Here is a 19930-nt window from a genome sequence, read left to right on the forward strand (position 1 = left end):
TCAGCTGCCTCCTGGCACGGGGCAGCGTTTGCAACAGGATCTCTCTTTAACCTGTTGAGCCTTCGGTTTCTCTCTCCCGCTGAAATGAAAAGTGTGGCGGTGACAGGAAGGCAAGTGTTGAAGCGGAAGTGTGCAAAATGAAAGGAAAAAATAAACAAATGCCAAACTAAAATAGCAGCAGCCTGGGAAGTGGATCCATTGAGCAGTTTATCTGTGAGTCAGATCACAAGGTACCGAGTCCTGGTGCCTTTCCCACTGCTTCCCCTGAGAGCCCATGAGTGCAAAAATAATTCTGTAAATACAATTATTTGCAAATGCTTCTTGGAAGTAACTTTTTTTTTTTTCACCTCAAAGAAACAGAAACAAAATTCAACAACAATTCTGTTGGAAGTGAACATAAAACTCAGTCGGTTGCATTTATCTGCTTTGCAATTTTTTTTTAAACGTACATTCCTGAAGAATAAAACCATTTTTCACAACCCGAAAAGGGGCTGACTGCAGGCGAAAAGCTAAAGCACGCAGAGTGTGTGCCGCTCGTTTGTCACTGTCCCGGCGTGACCCAGATTCACACGGGATTTGTCACTGTTCCCGGGGACAAGACCAAACACAACCAGGGAAGGCAATGCCTGTGCTGTGATTCTGGAGGGTTTTGTATTGCTGGCTGTGCTCTGGGCTTTTATTTGCTCTGACTGGGCTCGCATGGGCCAAGTGTAACTTGTTTTCTGCTGCTGGGGGAAACTGGACCAGGTAGATAGGGCTGCAGTCCTCTGGGTAACAGGGCAAAGTGGTCAAAAAACTCAGCCTCTGCTTACCTGCAAGTTCAGACCCAGCTAATAGGGAACTTACCTATAAATAAGTTTAATAAGTCTGGAACTCTTGATATTTTTATAGTAACTTCTTTCATCCCTCTAGTAGGACAAGAAAAAGGGAAAACAGGATCAGAATTTGCATTTAGTCACTTGCAAAAGGAATAATTTGATGAGATAAATTTATTTATATTCCTACACTAAGAGCAGCTGCTGAAGCTGGGAAATCACTCTGGCCAGTGTGTGTCCAGGCCCACTGGGCTGCAGCAAAGGCTTCCTGGGATAATGCAGCCTGGGACAGGCTAGGCAGAGCCTGCTGGTGCCGACAAGGAGCCTTCGGGAAACCTGCTGCAAATATTCCCATTGCCTGTGCTCTCCATTCCAAGGTGGAAAAGGCACCTGATGACACTGTGAAATGCCTGGGGTTATTTCACATTAAAATCAAATCTGTATGTGAACCAGTTATCTCCATAGTCAGTGAAAATAAAGGGTGTTCCTAGGATGCCAGTCATCTCATCCCACGGCAGAAATTCATTTTGACACCAGTCTTTGCCTGAGATGAGCCATGCCCCAGGAATATGAGCAGGGGGGGGGCAGGCTGGCATTGCAGGCACACATGTCTTAGACTTCAGCAAGAGAGAGAAATCTTCTCACATTTATCCTTTTATAAGCTGTAAATTCCTGGTCTGGGCACAAAATGAATTTTCATTTCAATATGTATGAAACTGGAAAAAAAAAAAGGCAACACAAAATGAAGATTTAGAAAACAGATTAATTTTGATGAAAATGAGTTGTGTGGTTCCAGGTTTTCAGCTCAATGGAGCCCCAAAGATTACTATATTTTTTCTACGCAGAGTGGAAAATCTTTACAATTGTTATGGGAGAGGAAAAAAAAAACCACCACCATAACCTTGCTCCCTTTTACTGCTAATGAGGCAAAATAACAAACACTCGCTTTCCAAGACCCTCTGTGTATTCTGTACTTAGGGCTTTTCTGCTATCTCCTCCCTTTCCCCTCATCATTAATAGTCATATAAAAATGCTAAGTATTTTACACAGACAGGCATGAGATGCGCCTTCTAGATTCACAACATATTTGCAACTTCAGGCAAAGAGGCATGCGCAGCCTCGACGCTCCACTAATGAGCACAACCTTGTGCTTAGTGGGAATGGTAATCAATTAGACACGCAGAGCATTAATGATGTTTCTTTTGCCTAATTAGATTAGCAAAACATGAGTACAGCCACTCTTTTTTTTTTTTTTCCTTCCAGCTTGTGCCTCCCCAGGAGCATCACTCATCTGGCTCTGGGATGCTCCTGTGGGAGGTATTTCCCCAGGCACCCCTCAGGGCTGAGAGCAGCTGGGTCCTGCTCCGTACCCACAGCCCCCCATGCCCACCCCGGGGGTGGGCAGGAGAGCATTGTGGGAGTGATGTGGGAAGTTTTCTAGGTCTCCCTACAGATTTTGGGGCTGAAGTTTTTGGGGCTGAAGGCAGAGGTTTAGCAGCACATCAGTCTGCTCTGGGCCCCAGCACCCACAGAGCTGGAGCACACTGTTGAGGTGAATCCCAGGGAGGACCAGATGCTCTCCTGCTTCTCGAGTGTTTGCAGGATCCACAAGGAATGTAAAACCCAACTGAGCATTCCTGTGAGCCATCCCACGTGGAGCTACCGAGATCTCCACGATAACGATAATAACTGGGCTATGAAAAATGAGGTGAGGTTTATCTCTAACAGAAGAAGAGAATCATTTGATTCAAAGCAAGACAAGAAGCAGATAAGATGCCAGAAACATTCACAAGCCCAGAATAATACCTACCTACGAAGTGTGGGATCCCTGAAAAACACTGATAAACTATCCTGGTTGTTCATCAGTTTTCTTCCCGGTTATCTGATTTACAGAGATGCAGGTAACACGCTGCTTAGTCCCAGCTCCTCAGAGTAGAGAGAAAATGAAAGAATACACTGTGATGTCTTAGCGGGAGAATATTCCCAGAGCAGAGCCAAGTGAAGTGTTAAAAGGATCGTGCAAAACCAAATAATCTTCCCAGCTTGCTGGTTAGGAACTGTGGATTATCATGTTAAAAAAAGCGGAAAATAAAGTTTTAACGTGCTGTTAAAGATTGATCACACATCAGAAAGCCAAGGTTGGCTTTCTTTAGCATTTGAGGAAAAGCTGCTTTTCTGCAGAGGGAGCAACAAGTCTTTAAGAATTGAGTTAGATGGACAACCCCCAATTGATCCTGACTGACGCAAACACACACAAACTTAACGGTGCCCAAGAATCTTTTGCTCCAAGTTTAAACGTTTCAGCACAATTCACAGTGTTTCCACGCAATGCCAGCTCTGTGCTAGCGATGGCAAAGGGGCACAACGTAACCTGCCTTGCTGCTGCCTTCCGCGAGTGGTGAGTGCCATGACCACTTGAGCTGCTACAGACTCATTGCTCCCGGAAAGAAATTCACTGCTCACCCCACCCAAGCACTTGGCTGCTGCCTTCTGCGAGCAGTGAGTGCCATGACCCACACTTGAGCTGCTACAGCCTCATTGCTCCTGGAAGGAAATTCACTGCTCACCCCACCCAAGTTAAAAAAACACCTTTTTTTGGTGCATTGAGCTCAACTCTGTTGCTTTTTTTCACCCCAGGATAAACCAAATATTAGAGCCTGTCTCTCCCATGGGAAATGCATCGCCAATACATCCTCAGGAACGACGGCATGCAAGGATGTCAGGTAGTCTACTTTTCCTATTGAAAACATTTTTCACTGATATTGCTTAGGTGACAACTACCGGGCCAATTTTATCTGTAATGCCATAAAGGCTGGGATACCTCACGGTTTTTAATTTTTATCTCTGCTGTGGTGGAAGGCTTTGTGATTTTTATCAACTTTCAAAGAGTTGCTCCACTTGGAACAGATTTTGTGTTTTTAAACCAGAGAGTTAGAATAGTAAGAGATCCCATTTTTCTTATTAGTTTGAACTAGGGCACATTTGTATGTCGAACATTCATGTCTAGAGCTACAGTTTCTATAGTTACTAGTGCATTAGTGGCTCACTGAACGGCTGCAGTATCAATTTTATAGTAGCTCTGCTTCCCCCTTACTAGAAGGGTAGGTCTGTAATGAGAGTTTTTGGTGCTCATCCCATATACTCCAGGAGGTTTCTCAGCACCATGTATTAACTGACAAAGTGTTACCTGGTAATGAAGCAGGCGAGATGTAACACAAGTGAAATTCTTAATTTAATGTGAGACTTAGTCTTCTATGTGCTCTAGGAAATTGGATGGAGGGTCCTCAGCTGGAGAGGAAACTCAATGCCTCATTTGAAGGAGCAGGATTGTCTCATTTTTATCTTCTAAAATTGCTTTGTGCTGGTCAACATGAAAACTTGAGGGAAGAAAAGAAAAATTTGGCATTTATTCTGTTCTAGATAAAATTATTTTGGTCACAGAAAATGCCAGCACATTCGGATCCCTTGAATCCCCTTGAACAGTTCCATAGAAATCCAGTGCCGTTCCTGCAGCAGAACCACAGCCACACCTCCTGGCCTCCACCATGTCTGCTGGGTTGAGTCTGCCCATGCTGGTAAAATTAGTTTCCTTGAATCTGCCACTCTTCTTTATGGTGGTTTGGTTTTAAAGCAAGCCAGAGAAGGTATTAATTATGAGCCCATTGGGCTCAATAAAAGGTTTTCTACTGAGTTCAGCTGGAGCAGAGCACTGTGGGGTTACTCCAAAACTTCCACTTTTTTTCACTTCTGTTCCTCATTCTGTGTCACTTAGTTGACTTCAGTCAATTCAATTTCTGTCCTAAGCAAGAGGAGAGTCAGACTTGAGAAGTCTCATACAGCATCAGCAGAATAACACTGCTTAGTCTTGGCTAGACATAGAGAAATTTTGCTATGGGAAGAAGCAGCCAGGAAATCACCCCTGAATCCCCCTTTGCATCGCCCAGGTTGCTCTGGTGCTGCCACGTACCCCTCTGCCAGCTTGTGGCAAGGCTCCTGGCAGGTCATGTTTTCCAAAAAGCCCAGCATCTCCACCTTCCCAAGCTTTACCAGTGAAGGGGAAGGAGTTGCACAGCACCGGGCTCTAACCCAAGGCATGGTCCAGCACTAGGGGGGGCTGGCACCCCCTTCGCTAACCCTTCACCCCCAAACCCTCCTCACTTTTCACTTCCAGCTTAGTGACAACACAGCAACAATGGTGTGTGAGGGTCAAGGGGGATCAGCAGGGGTTACCCTCCAAGAAGGGGTAGATAATATTTAGGGTTAAATGCGAAGGTGGGTCTGGATGGTGGAGCCACACATTGCAGACATTCGGGGAGTGAGGTGAAAGGCTCAGGTTAATAGTGATTGCAATGATCACGTTTGGGGGAAAAAGGGAAACATAAAGAAAGAAACTGCCTTTTGATTGACAGCTCAGAGCTCTCCATCCCTGCTTGGCTTCAAATAAGAATTTATCAATGTTTGTGAAAATAATTCACCAGGTCTTGTGTGGACCCTTACCTGCTGCATCATTTTCTAATTACAAATTATATCCGTTTTCCCTGGAAAGTGTGTTTCTAGATGCTAAAAGTTTACCTTGAACCTCATTTGGGTCTTATAAAATATATTTGCTGTTTTGCTGGTGCAAATCTGGAATCCAGTCCTTTCTCCTTTCTGCAAAGCAGCAAGAAGTTGCTCTCAGCAGCGCGGAGGGGCTGTGCTGCTGTCTCCATTGCCATCTAGCGGCACCCGGCCCGCGGTCCCCGCCCGCGCCCCACGCAGGACCTCGACCCACAGCCAGGAAAAGGGCCTCCCCCCGGAAAAAAAAGGGGATTCTTTCTTTTGATGCAATCAAAACATGTCAATCAGCTGGGTTTTTTTCTTCTTGAGTTACATTAATTCTCATTATTATATTAACGATTATAGTATAAAAATCATATTTATAGCATAAAAAGTGAATTATCGGTATTTTCTCGTGTTCCCACCTATGGAGCACAAAGGCTGGGCTGCAAGGGAGGGAGCGCGGGAAGCCGAGGGGCTGCAGTTGCCAGGACCGGGAGGCATCCGGGCTCTTCTGCACACCCGGGTGTAGAAGGGAGGTTGTAGCAGCAAAAAAAGGGTGTGAACCTCTGCAAAACCAGCGGTGTAACGCATTCAAAACTCTTATTTGCTGTCATCTTAAAACCTCCAGGAAGCTTCAAAACAAACTCTTCACTAGAGAAGCAGCTCATTGACTGCCTGAGTTTCTTTCTACAATAAATAACGTTCAGTTCTTCCTGCTTGGACTCCCCTCTGGGTGCTCATTTGTTTTACTTCCCTGTGGCTTTTCCTCGATACCAACCACTGTTTGTTTGTATTCTTCAGCAGCATGAATCAGCCCTTAAGCAAACCAGAAGTGACACAGGACTTTGTCCTCGTTTACGTAGTGTAGGTCTGGGAGGGGCTCCAGGGTTCTAACGGGGCTGGCCTGTGGATGGAAGAGGGAAGTGAAGGTATTACCTTGACCTCTTCGTTCTTCTTCCTCAGCAACCAAAAACCTCATTTTGCCTTCAAGAGCAATTGTCCTCTGTCTCAGAAGGAGGCACCAAGTCTGTAGGAGGCACCAACCCCCAGGGTCTCAATGTCACCTGCTGTCCCACCCGTCAGACGATGCTGCCTGCAGCTCCCGCATCCACGACAGGCTTTATTAACACTATCATTGAAGCACAAACCTCAATCCAAACTCTCCTCTCTGCAGACACCACGATGACCTGCAGTGAAGCCTGGACCCCCATGGGGTGGCCCCGACTCCATTAGCAGGAGGGTCTGTGTCACGGGCTTCCCAGGCAGCACGGATCCAGCCCACCCCTGGAAAGAACAGCAGCTGGGAAAGGGTGACAACTGATGACAACATACACACGAGTACCTGTGAAATACTGGTTGTATTTCTCTGCTTTTAAAGCAATATAATACTTCATATAAGACTGGGAAACACACTTTCAAATATTTTAGGTTACCTACATAACCTGTTTATGGAAAAGGAACGCCTTGTTGCTGCTTACTTAAATCCATGACTTACCAGTCCCACAGAAACGTAACAAATGCCCAGAATCCCACAAGCTTTTCTTTTGCTCTGAAAACAACACTCAGATAAAGCTCATTTTATAAACACTAGAATTGCATTGCAATATCCATATATATTTATATATTAAGAAAAACTTCTACCTTTCATAAATACATCATACATAAAATATGTTCCCAAAATACATTCATGCATTTTCCCCGTCTAAGATCCCTGCTTGTACCCAAAGTGTCTATAAGCTGGGAAGTGCAACCGCTGGGCAAAACTTGGAGACAGGCACGTGTTTGCAGGTGGCTCCAAACCCAGGTAAGGGGGTGAAGAAACCTTTGGGGTTTGGGGTTAAGTCCTGCATCAGTGGACCCCTGGAAAAACAGGGCTCTGCCTCACACTGTGCCCATCAAAGCTGCACCTGCTTCAAGCTGCCAAATGCCATCCTCCATCTCACCTTTTGCACTTCTGGTTTTTCCAGCAGTTACTGGAGATGCTCAAGTCTCTCCCAGCACTTGACAGTGGCTGGGAAACACAGGCTTTGGAAGCGAGAAGGTCACTACCTGGCTCTGGTGGAAGGGGATCTGTGAGTGGAAGAAGCTGCTTTCTTGACCGCCATCGACCATGGTCCCAGCACCACCATCCCTGTTAGCACTGGGAATGGCTTCACCTCACTCTGAGAATCAGTTCTTTGCTAACAAAGGAAACAAATGCCCATCCCGTGTCCGTTTATGAAAGCATAAATACACAAAATATACAAACACAGTAATTCTAAGTAGCAGCTGGCACGAAAGACGTACCAGTTTTGCAGCTCAGTAACGTAGGTCCCATCCCTGTGAACGAGGTTTATACAGTGTAGGACTCTGGAGGCTGGCCAGAGCACTCCCCCAGAGCTGTACCTGGATTGTGTGGCTGTGCAAACACAGGCAGACTAAGCACTAACCTCACCTGATCTGGGTTGAGAGGGAAGCCAGACATATGTCCGCCTAAATTCCGCTTCCCCCTCTGAATCAGAAAGGTCCTAATCCATATTGCAAGCGCACATTCAAAGGTCATTGTGGGGATGCTGCCCTCCCTCCTTGCAAACAGGCCAGCTACAAGTCCGCATCCCCTTTCCACAAGGCAGTCTGTCGTTACGGCAAGCTCTGCCCTAGGCTAGCAGTCTACAAATTAAATCGATTCTGACTTTTCTCATCTACCCAAACCCAACGTATTTACAGAGCAACTGAAGAGAAGCATTGCATCGATCTGTATCTTGCGTCTTCCCGCACCCAACAAACAGCAAAAGGCGGTGCAGTTTTTGCACAGTACGTTGCAAACGGCATCACCTTTACGCAAGGCAAGAAAAACCGAAACGACGTGTGGCCACGGTGCAAACCCTGCAACGGAACGAGGCAGCGAACGTACGGAGCTCGGCAGCTCGTGGGGATGGCTGCTTGTAGCGTGCTGACGAATTTGCTAGACAAATCTCCTCTCAAACCTATCTCCCAGTGCACGGTAATACGGATTTGCATAATTAGATAACCTGCTCCTGAATAAAAGGAGCGATGCTGTGTGTCACAGGAAGGAGGAGGACACGATGGGGCCGTCTGCTCTGCACACAGCAGTCTGAGGGCCAGTCGTCCTCTTCGCAATGCGGACTGCAGGACAGCAGGGCTCCCTCCAGCCTTAGGAAGTCTCAGCAGAGGTTTTGCTACAGTTGCCTTTACAATTGAGATATTAGGGTCCAGATCTTCTGGTGGTTTAAACCCCATATGCTCCATTGGAGTTACTGGTGCTTATTTCCACGAGTGGAGAACGCGATCCTTGCTTGTCACAGAATAAAGCTACAGTAGCCCTTTCTTTAAATTAAATTAAATAACGGCATATGGCATCAGCACATAACTCTAAATGTGCTTCTGCTGTTAAGAAAATAGTGAGCACACCAGTCGTTGATTAAATTATTTATCTTGAACTAAAAAAAAAGGTGATAATATTACTATTAATTTAAAAACCCCCTGTGGACTGCATAACGTCTTCCCATCATATTTTTGAGACTGAGAAAGCCACTTGCACACGTACAGCGCTATATATCCTCCTCAGCTGTCAGTGAAGGTTTGTCTTCCTGGAGGTCACAGTTGCCATCTTCAGATGCATCCGAGCTGCCCGGAGCCGACTCTGGGTCGGGGGGTTTGTAGAGCAAACAGGCGACTATAAAGAAGGTTGTCCCAAGCACCTGCAGCCACAAAGACATCACGTTGCTCTCTGCTCTCCCCAAAACCAGGCGCCTAGCCCTCATTTAGGAAGAGATTTGCTGACCAAACTTTGGGGAGGAGATGATGCTGAAGGCCAGCCTGGGCAGCTGACCAGCGCACAGAGCTGGAGAGGGCAAAATATTTGAATTTAGCTCAGCCCTGTGGCAATGGCACAGTGGGAATTTGGAAAGCTGCTCAGCCCCACACAGACACCTGCAGCACTGTGTGGACTAACACTGCCCAAGCCATTTTCTGGAAGGCACTTGAAAGCCTCTTTATCACAGCAACTGCTAAACACTACTATCTAGGGCAAGTGCTTGTTTGGGAGCAGTTAAAATTATGGCTTTCAGCTAATAAATAAGAAATACACAGCTAAGCTCTCTTATGTTCTAGCCGTGACCGGGGAATGGTTATTTACAGCCTACTCACTATGTCATCCCTCACTCTCACTAACACACTGCAGTTATGTATTTTACTCCATTTCTAGCAAAAAATCACTTTGGTAACTCTTGGGAGAAGAGGAGATATTTCATATGGTGCAACAGAAGCTGTAAGCCTCAGAAGTAATGGGAATTCAAGAGAATGATGGTGCCTGGAGCACCATTACCTGTCGAGAAGCAAAAGGAGCTTTTGCCTTCCCTGAGAACATTTCTTGTGTGAGGTCTAATCTGGGTTGGGGGAGTACAGATCAGGACACCTCAAGTCTGTAAAACTCTCTCCCAGAGCAAAACACTGTCTGCTAAAGACCTGCTCACGTTATCAGAGGGTGGTTAACAGGCAGCATCACCTTGTAGACCAGTCCAGCGATGAGGGTGTACTGGCTCATGGCGGAGTTCTGGTAAATGTAACAGGAACCTTGGTCGCCGCACTGGTCCTGCCAGAGCAGGCAGGATTTATCAATCATGGACCCAAAGGCGATGGGGCCAGGGATTCCTCCTGCAGGAAGAAAGAGTGGACCTTCAGTTTGGGAAGCACCTAAGCACTTGCAAGATGAAGGGTGCTTGCAGAAAAACATCGGGCTCTGCTGCAAACACATCCTGCAACATCTAGAGCTGTGCCCAGAGCCATGAGGTACCCAAAATACACTGAATTTAAAGATCTGAGTCCAGCGGGTCTTTTGACCATCGTGACCTACATGTTGCACAAGAGCCATGACACAAATACGGCGCTTCAATGTCTCTGCTCCCTTTTTCTTAAAATAAGGACACGTTGCCCAGACACTGCTCTTCAACTCCCCATGTTACACAATCCTTCATTCAGTTTGCAAACCACATGCAAAGGGAATTAGGTTTTTATGAATCACAGCAAACAAGAGAAAACATCCTCCTTTCAACGATGTGTGTCCTACCCTCTTCTTTTCCGACCCAACCTGTTTTATTCTTGGGTAACAGACTGGCACATGCTCCACAAAGCCAGCAGACCATATCCATGACCAAATTTGCCGTTCCTTACCTAGCGTTCGCACTACAATCCACTGGATCCCGAGCGCGAATGACCTTTGCCTGTCGGGGACACACCTGGGGAACAAAAGGGGATTGTTTAAGAATGCTGCCAGGCTGCACAGCACCTCCCTGCTCTGCAACACCACACACTGGGGTCCAGCACTCTTGGGACCTCCATCCCCTCCGGAGATTGAGGTTCACCCCAGGGCAATGTCCACCCACCACTGCTGCAAACTGGGACACGCACGTGGGTGCCTGATGTCAGAAGGCAGAGCTGCGAGTGCTAAAATTTACCTTCCCAGCCAGGCAGGGAAGGGAATTAGTCCTGATGTCAGTAACAAGGTGGTTCCCATCACACCTTCCCCATGGCTTGAGCCAGCAGGATAAAGTGGAGAGGTGGATTCTTGCAGCGCTGGCAGAGGAGGAGCGATCCCGTGCTTACCGCAGAGTGGCAGTCAGGGCAGGAATACTGCTCAGGAAGGTGAAGAGGATCACCACGAACATGAAGAACAGGAGCAGGGGCCTTTTCGCACAAGAGGAGGTGCATTTCCCTGCCTCTGCTTCACCAGGGCCAGGCAGGAGGGTGTTCTCAATGCAGCTACACTCATGATAGACCTGGGAAAGAAAGGCTGGTGGGTGCTTTGCCAAGGGGAGCATGGTCATAGTCAAAACTTTAAAAAGAAAGAAATTTAAGGAGGGCAGAAACCATCTTGGATTTGTACACAGAGCAAAGTGAACCAGAAATCAAGCTGCATTCTTGACACACCTCTGTTTCAAAACAGGTCATTAAATAAGAGAAATTAACTTTGCCAGGCAGCCCTTGAATGCTGAATGGCATCGTTGGCCTTCTTGAGCCTTCGCCTGTCTCTATAACCAACATGCTGGAAGGATGAGGAGATGCATCATCTTTATTGAAGACCCAAAACAAGCACTAGGACAGGAATTGGGCACCTACAAAGCTCCCTGCCTGCCTCAGTGTTTTATGATGGATTTCAGCAGTTTGACCCAGAGTGAGGCAAAACAGTAGAACACATCGAGAGAAGCAAAGCAGGGCAACCTCAGGGTACCTTCTACCTTCATCCCAGGTGATGCCTGAGAGCATCCATCCTGATCCAGCTTTTATACTGGCTTGCAGCAAAGCTCAAGCCTGTTGGCACTTTGGCAGAGCCAGCCAAATCACTCCAAAGATGTCATCACTGTGTTCACACACGGTGCTTTGAGTCATACCTTCTTGCCATTCCTGAGATTTTCGGACACTTTTTTGCACCCAGCGTGGCAGGGAGAGTAATACATAATGTCATCGCTCCCGCAGACAGGGCTGTAGGTCTCCTGTCGACAGCCACACTCAGCGTTGCAGGCTGCTGTCAGGTTGAGGTGGCCACCGGGCAAAGCACTGAGGAAAACACAGAAGCAGTCGATGGGGAGACATCAAAAAGCATTTTTCAGGAGGAAAGGGGTAGAGCAAGAGGAGAAAGGGGGACAGTAGAAGATGTAGTGGATCCTCAAGTAGCATAAATCTAGGCTTGGGAAAGGTTTCATCTCACCGTGTTTTAACCATGAACAGGAATCGTGCCCTGGACCTGTCTCTTTCCCACAGCTACCAAAACAGTTTAAGTGAGCAACTTATACGGAGACACGTCCATTTGGAGAGGAGATTCTCACTTTCAGTCCAGTTTATCCCACTGGATAGAGACGGGGGACCCTGCAAAGACAACTGAAGAGTGCAGTGTCTCACACTCCGGTGCTGTTGATCCCTCCCTCACTAAAGTGGGAGACTCTTCCCTCTTCCATAAACTACAACTAGATGCAAAATTAGGACATCTATATTCTTGGTCTCTCCCTCAGTATCTGCCTGCAAGACTGATTGGACAACATCTTCCACCACCAACACATTCACACGTGGCTACCACCAGCTCCGTGTATTTGGAGTTATCTTTCTACTCCGACCGGGCCCACGCAGCACAAGACGGACGGGATGATTGTTATTACCTTCCCTCGTACATCTGGGTTACTCCCGCCATCGGCATGTTAGGGCAGTGAATAAAAAAAATGAATATAGCCAGCAGACTCGACACTGTGCACAGTAAACACAATTTGATGATTCCTGAACAGCGGAGCTTAAATTTATTCACAAGGAATCCTCCCAGGAATGTGCCTCCCCCTCCGGCTGGCACGACCAGATAACCTGGAGAAAAAAAAAAAAAAAAAAAAAGGGAAAAAAACCCACAAGCAAGTTTAGAAATGCCAGCAAGGAGTTTTCATGTCTGAATACATTGACTGCAGTGTGTGACAATAACCTCTCAGCTTTTGCGTGGCTTCTTGGTGGGAACTCAGCGGACTTTGCTACAGCAGGTGGTCCTCCATAGCAGCTCACAGAAGATGGCATGAGCCTGGTGAGGCAGTTTTTTCCTATCCAGGGATCTTAAAACAGACTCTGAGGAGCACATCATGCACATTGATGCTTGTTGGACACCACTTCCTCGGTCTATGATATGGCAGTTAAGTGAGGATCTTCCCAGTTTCAGGATGCTGACAAACTATGGCCCCCTACGTCAGACATCCTTTGTTAGAGGAAACATTCAGTCACTGTTTCCTGGTAATGCACCAGAAGGAACTGACTACAATTATTTTGCCTTCCTCTAGAGGGTAACAGATGGCTACAGAAGTGATAAATTTCATCCTGATGTCAGTAGATAGGACTCTGAAAAAGCACTTGGTACAGATGTGCTGATGGGAAACGATCCTATCTAACAGCTGAAGATGAGAACTGCTCTGTAAATGGACTGCAAAGCGCGTTTGTCTCCACAGTGAGCTACAGTGCTTTTGTAGTTGCCTTCCTCTAGAGGGTAACAGATGGCTACAGAAGTGATAAATTTCATCCTGATGTCAGTAGATAGGACTCTGAAAAAGCACTTGGTACAGATGTGCTGATGGGAAACGATCCTATCTAACAGCTGAAGATGAGAACTGCTCTGTAAATGGACTGCAAAGCGCGTTTGTCTCCACAGTGAGCTACAGTGCTTTTGTAGTGACCTTACCAAAAAAGGTAGCAGCTTCAGAGGCACTCAAACTAAACTGAGACTCCAGGAACTTGGGTCCAAATGTGGACATCCCAGCAATGAGGGTGGCTTCGGTCGCTCCCGCTAAGCAGAGGAAGATGAAGGTGGGGTTCTTCAGAAGCAGCAGCACTGATCTGAGGAGGACAAACATACTGGAATTGAATCCCTGTGGCACATTTTGATTTCAGGTCATTCCCCTGTCTTCAAGTGAGAAGGACTACATGTAAGACAAGGCAGCATCCCATCATGCACATGGGATAAATAGACCCATCTGGTGCCCACATGTGTGTGTGATATAATTCACACTCAGGGTGTCCACAACTTCTATATGGATGATTTCAGTGGTAATTTTCCAACATTTAGGGTCAGGATGGGTATTTCCCATTCCTAAATGGGGCAATACTGAAAAGACACTACTCCTCACCAAATCTCAATCATTTCAAGGTTTTATTAGTCTCTGATGCCAGTTACCTCGGGACTTCCAACTTAACCAAGAGCAGGGAACAAAGTTGTGTTACATCCTCACAAATGCACAAGCTACTCCTGTGCACCCATGTCCTCATGAGAGTAACAACCTTTGACAGCAACGAATGTTTTGCAGCTCAAGGGAAATACCAAGCAAGCCTTTCGATATGGAGAAAACACCTCCCAGACACCTTATATCCCACTGAAAAACAGAAAGCAATCTTTCTCCCACAATCTAAGCACGGTTTTACTTTAAGCTTAATGTATGAGTTGAGCAAATACATTTTATTGTCAACCCACCAGGATTTAGTAGACAGCCATAGAGAGGCCTGAAAAATTGCCTTGTGTATTTATATGCGGAAAGATGATTCAGCAACGATTCCATCTCTGAGACACAGAAAAACCCTCAGGCACATGGGATGGTCTCAATTATCTCTCACTACCTCGGATATTGGACTACGAGGGTTGACACTGATTTGCAGGGGACGTTTCTTAACCAGCTTGAAATTCTGCTGCATGACTTTCCCCAAGCCTAGCCCGGGCCGGTACCTCAGATCATCCCATTTCAGACACAGGCACAAACCTGTCATCCCGCAGTGATGGCCATGACAGGGATGCTGTGGGACGTTTGCTGAACTGAAAAGTGCGGTGACTTACCACCTACTGCTTTGGAGGAAATACGAAATAAGAGAAAACCAACTGCAATACAAGCAAGTGAGAGACATGCTGAGGCTCATCAGGTTTATGCAACTTTACTCACATAAAGTGGAGAATTTCATTATACCAAAAGAACAAAGAAGCTGAAAGACAGAAATACCACACATTCTTACACCTTGACTACAGGGGGATTTATACTAACCCTTGTCTAGCTGCTGGCATTATCTGATTTACTGAACTATTTTCCAGGAATTACCTTTTCGACCACGCTCTATTTGGAAGCACAAAGCCTAATGTCTTGGCAAGAAAACACTTGTGGGCTTTGTGGCTGATGTAGGAAATGTGCAATGCCTTCACCTTTTTACAGTTCAAGAGAAAAGAGAGGAGTTGTCCCCTGGCACTAGCGTGACTTCATGCCTCTTGGCAGGTAAGAAATGCAGAGGAATTCCTTTCAATGCTGAATAAGGATTTGCTCACGTAATTTAATCTCTTTGCAAACAGAAGATGTAGTTGTGAGGAGCTATGGCATATAAAACCTTACCAAAGTCAAACACAGAGCTTTTCATTGCAATAGGACTTTAAACACACCCAGAAACGACCTAACTCTTGAATAGTCTGGACTGTTCTCAATTCTTGCAGCCAAAGAGATTTCAGGAGGCTCAGAACTGCCAAGAGAAGAATCCCACCATCTATAAACCCTGATTCTGCAAGTCTTTACTGACATGGGCACATATAGGTACTCTTTCCTCATGTAATGGTCCTGCTGAGTAGGTTGGAAGCACCTGTACAATCCCAGCCTGATCCTCTGAGCAACAGGATAGCCCAGACTGTAACAGAGTATGGCCACAAGCTAACGAGTCGTTAACGAAAGATGGATATTTATACAGTCTCAGAGTATGTAAGTGGGGTGTTTCCCAGCACAAAGTGACACCTACTGTCACCACCACCAAAGGAACACAGGGGACCACGTAGGTCCCGCAGGAATGTAAACCCACCTCCCTCTACAAGCATGGAAGCGATAGTAAAGCCATGAGACAAACCGAAGCCCCACCCTGCCACCTAATCCAAGAGGGATGAGTGAAATACTGACCCTAGCTTCTTGTGTTGAAGAATAGGGCTTGACGGAGCAGTGAGTGATGCTCACAAACTCTGTCCCGTAGGTCGCTAGGACAAAGCCTCCTCTCCTGGCACAGCTCTACGTGTCTTCTCTTTGAATCGCTATGCACTGACAGCAGGGGTTATTTCATGAAAGCAATTGTATGGAACCAGATAAAGGAAAATGCTATTTTATCAGTCCTTTTCAACCCAAGAATTAAGATAGAAGTCTCTTCAGGGCACAGGATGAAGCTGTGTGGGCTGCATTCCTGTAAGCTCCCGCTCTTAGGCAGCACTGTGAATACAGCAATTCATTAAGCTTGCTTAGAAAGGACCTGGTGGCATGGAATAGTATTTTATTTCATCAGTATTTCTGCTTATCTTTGTGAGACTCTTACTGCCTGCACTGTGAGAAAATGTGTAGCATCCAATCCCTTCCTAAAACAAAAGCAAGAGTGTCCTTTGGCCTCGCTCTCTAGCCCGGTCCATGTGTCCCCGAGAGCTGCACGCACGTATGTGATCTCTTTTATACAAGTTTCCAGAATAGCAACCCTTTAAGGCACTTCCCTTTTATTAATCAAAAGCAGGGAACACCTAAGTCTGTTGGGTTTTTGCTTGCAAACAAAAACCACACTAAGGTCTGGGCTGATGTGAATTATTTGATAGGAGTTGCCCACCTTCAGTTATTTGTTCTTCGGGAAGGAGGGGTGAGAGAAGATGCTCCCGGACAACCGCCTCCGTACCCACTGTAGTACGAGAGAAACAGTGGGAGCTTTGTTCCAGGTTAGCAAGAATAGCATCTATCAGTGAATTTCACCCCTCTCTGCTACCCTGTTTGTGTTGGTTTTAGTCATAACCTTATCATTATTTAAATTCAGGTTTAGAATTTAATTTCCGTGCGGAGAAAAAGCCGTGACCTTGGAAAATGGCACCCAGTCAAGAATGCCATTTAATAACAGCACTGAAATCTGTTCAATGTAATATTCTTCATAAAACTGCCTTAACCCCTGGTAAACTTCCTACAAAGTCTCCAAGAACTTCAGACCAACGTGAGTAGTTGCATTGACACAACGCAGAGCGACTGCTGCTGAAAACTCCTGGACTGAGCACCTGCCTCAGTCCTCCTCTGCCAGCACGAAGGCAAACACCACAACTCAGATTCAGAAGTAATCGCTGGCAGCGGCATGGCATTTGGCGACATTCAGTGTTTGCTTTAGTATGGGGCAACTGTCACACGCAGATGCAAACTCCTCCCTAAGAACAGCCCTGGGAGAAATACAAAAGAGAAAAATCCCCTTATTGACTGCAAACTCCGAAAGGAATTGATAGACGGATGGCTCTGTAACATCCACAGCTTGCACACCAGCTAAGCCCAAACTGTAAATAAAGCAGCACCTCTCCCCCTGCCCTCCATGTAAAGTCATAGAAACACAGAATCATTTAGGTTGGAAGATCGAGTCCAACCGTTTACCTAACGCTGCCAAGTCCACCCTAAACCATGTCCCTAAGTGCCACAGCTACATGTCTTTTAAATCCCTCCAGGGATGGTGACACCACCACCCCCTGGGCAGCCCATTCCAATGCCTGACAGCCCTTTGGGTGAAGCAACTTTTCCTAATACCCAATTTAAACCTCTCCTGGCACAACTTGAGACCATTTAAATACAACTCAAGACCAAACAAAAATATCATAAAATATTTCAAAGATCCACTGCAGATGTTTCCAGGTTAAAAGACGGCATCTTACTTTAGCCACTTGCCTGTGGAACCCAGGAACCCTTCAAACCCTCTCCTACCAAACCTCCTTTCGTGGAAGGTGCCCACACCCCAGAGCACAGCAGCGGCCCTGTGATTAAGAGCACTGCTGTGTCACTGCTTTGCAGGAGAAATAAGAAGTAGCAACACATAAAAGGTGGCTGGAAGATACAAAGGCAGAAGGAACAAAAAAAAAAAAAAGGAAACTAAGATTAAAAGAGAAAAAGAACAGAAAGCTACAGTGCAGGATATCTTGTTCCTGGGATTTGGAATGGAGCTATAAGAGGCGGGGTCTTGTTTCCTCTCTTTTGTCATGAAGAGGACAAAACATGGATCTAACAGAAACAGAGGAAAGGAAGAAAAGCCCTGAGGGGACAGAGAGGAGGAGGTGTTGGCCAACACCCAGTTGGGCCAGGTGAGCAGGCACAAGCAGACAGGAAGAAATAATGCGGCTGGGGGGGGAATGCGATGGCAACGCCTGGGCATCTCCTGTCACCTGAAGGTTGGCACCAAGCCACTCTCGGTGAAACTCAGCGTGTTGCATGTGACTGCAGGTGGGTCTTCACATGCGGACATGAGCTTCCGAGAACCACAGACAGGAGGACCAGCACCGTGTCCCCTGCTCTCCCATGCAATCCCCAGCACCATTTCTAGTTCAGCCCATTTGCCCAGAGCTCCCGGCCGCTGACGGGACCCGGCGCTGTGCAACCTCCTCTGCGAAAAAGCACCATCCCTACGGACACGGATGGGCACAACCTTTTAGCTTGCATCATAGAAAGCAAGCTCAGTTGGGGCCCATAGCTCCCGCTTTTGGGGAGGGGTGCCTGAACCTCAAGTGTGGGGCAGTTTTCTCACCCAGGCAGATCTTTAACTGTTTTCCCAAAGTCTGGATCCGATGCTTTTTTGTGGCTCCCATCCTTTAGCTGATGAGCCTCTGACACTCTCATAACGATATACCGCTGGGATCCTGAGAACGAGAGGCAAATGGGAACAAGGAGCATGTCAGACGTGGGATGCAGATGCTACCGTGGCGGTGGCTTTGCGGGGGGGAAAATGCAACGCGACATCCTCCCTCCACCAATGGCTGCAAGGGAGGAGCAGGGAAACAGGCAGCTGGAATGCCGTGGGGGCAAAATCCATGTAGCAATTACAGTTTAAACAATGGAAGCTCTTCCTTGGACGTGTCCCCTGCGCCCCCGCCCCCCCATGCCTGCATAAGGATGCAAGCCCCAAGGCGGGCGTGAGTGCTGCACAGCCCCAGCCCCAATTCCCTCTACCCACAGTGGGACCACGTACCTGGGAGGCGCTGGGGGTACCCCAGGATGGGGATGGAGATGAGGAGGGAGGCTGCTCCGGCCCCCAGGAAGCCGATCCACCATGCCCCCACCCACAGCGTGTTCTCGGGGGTCATATCAATCCTGGAAGAAATGAAGCAGAAGGGACACAAGGGAGAGAGGCGGCGGTTTGAAACGGGGAGGGACAGCTCGGCGTGCCTCGCGCTGAAGCTGGCAGGGGTTGGGGGGGACGTCAGCAAAGGGAACTGAGTTCTGGCCTCTCCCATGGCTATCTGCTGGGGATGCCACGTCCACCATCCCTCCCACCATAGCGCAGCACTGCCTGCCTTGCCGGAGAGCACAACAGCTAACGAGCCCTGCAAACTACATCTTTTAATTTTCCTTGAATCTCCGGCTTGCACAGTCACCTCTCTTCATTCCATCTGTGCTTTGGGGGTTGCTACAATCCCTGTTTCACCCTGGAGCCCTTTGCAAGAAAACTAGTGGAAATAACCCATTCTGTCCCCTGGAAACCCGCTCCCCCTTTTTAAACCATCCATCTGCCAAAGAGCCTGTAAGGAGAGAAGAATAAATTACAAATACGAGGAAGCAAGGAGGGACTAAGCATCCTGGCTGTATTTCCAGAAGGACGAGCAGCACTACTGGTAGCGTTGCCTCATCAGGGAACTCATTCAAAAAATTCACCTGCTGCTCATAGCCTCATTAGCACAGGCACTGCAGCGTGAGGAAGGATTTAAGCTGACAGGTTTGTCAGCAATTTTCTTCCAGCAACAGCACTAATGCAAGCCACCCTTCCAGGCTCAGCACCCCTGCAGAAACACCACTGAGCACCGTGGGCACGTTTCCACCCAGCCACCAGGTCATTGCTCCAGATTATTATTATTTTTTACCCCAAAGGAAACATACAGCATAAAGGAAAAGGAACAAGATTATTTTTTAGCGACTTACTCTCTGCCAATTTCAGTATAAATATTTAGAAACATTCCTCCTACCAGATAACCCGCTGCAGGCCCAAGGATTGCAGCAGTGTAGAATACAGCTGAAAGGGAAAAGAAGCCGTGTCAGACACATAGCAGCGCGTCAGGCAGC

The 19930-nt window shown here is 47.1% G+C and overlaps 1 protein-coding gene across 1 annotated transcript in view; it reads right to left on the bottom strand.

Annotated features, from left to right (window-relative positions):
• Window positions 1-8582: 8582 nt before the first annotated feature.
• Window positions 8583-19930, bottom strand: part of SLCO4A1 (solute carrier organic anion transporter family, member 4A1) — a 13244-nt gene continuing 1896 nt past the window's right edge. Inside the window, exons 2-11 of the mRNA XM_010148910.1 lie at window positions 19790-19880; window positions 18843-18964; window positions 18402-18513; window positions 13555-13709; window positions 12506-12701; window positions 11744-11909; window positions 10959-11131; window positions 10527-10591; window positions 9862-10010; window positions 8583-9055 (exon numbers count right to left, since the gene is read on the bottom strand). Of these exons, the coding sequence (XP_010147212.1) occupies window positions 8906-9055; window positions 9862-10010; window positions 10527-10591; window positions 10959-11131; window positions 11744-11909; window positions 12506-12701; window positions 13555-13709; window positions 18402-18513; window positions 18843-18964; window positions 19790-19880 (1379 nt within the window). The 3' untranslated portion in view covers window positions 8583-8905. The remainder of the gene's footprint in view (window positions 9056-9861; window positions 10011-10526; window positions 10592-10958; window positions 11132-11743; window positions 11910-12505; window positions 12702-13554; window positions 13710-18401; window positions 18514-18842; window positions 18965-19789; window positions 19881-19930) is intronic.

Source organism: Eurypyga helias, unplaced genomic scaffold (assembly GCF_000690775.1).
Source record: "Eurypyga helias isolate BGI_N326 unplaced genomic scaffold, ASM69077v1 scaffold13563, whole genome shotgun sequence".
NCBI lineage: Eukaryota > Metazoa > Chordata > Aves > Eurypygiformes > Eurypygidae > Eurypyga > Eurypyga helias.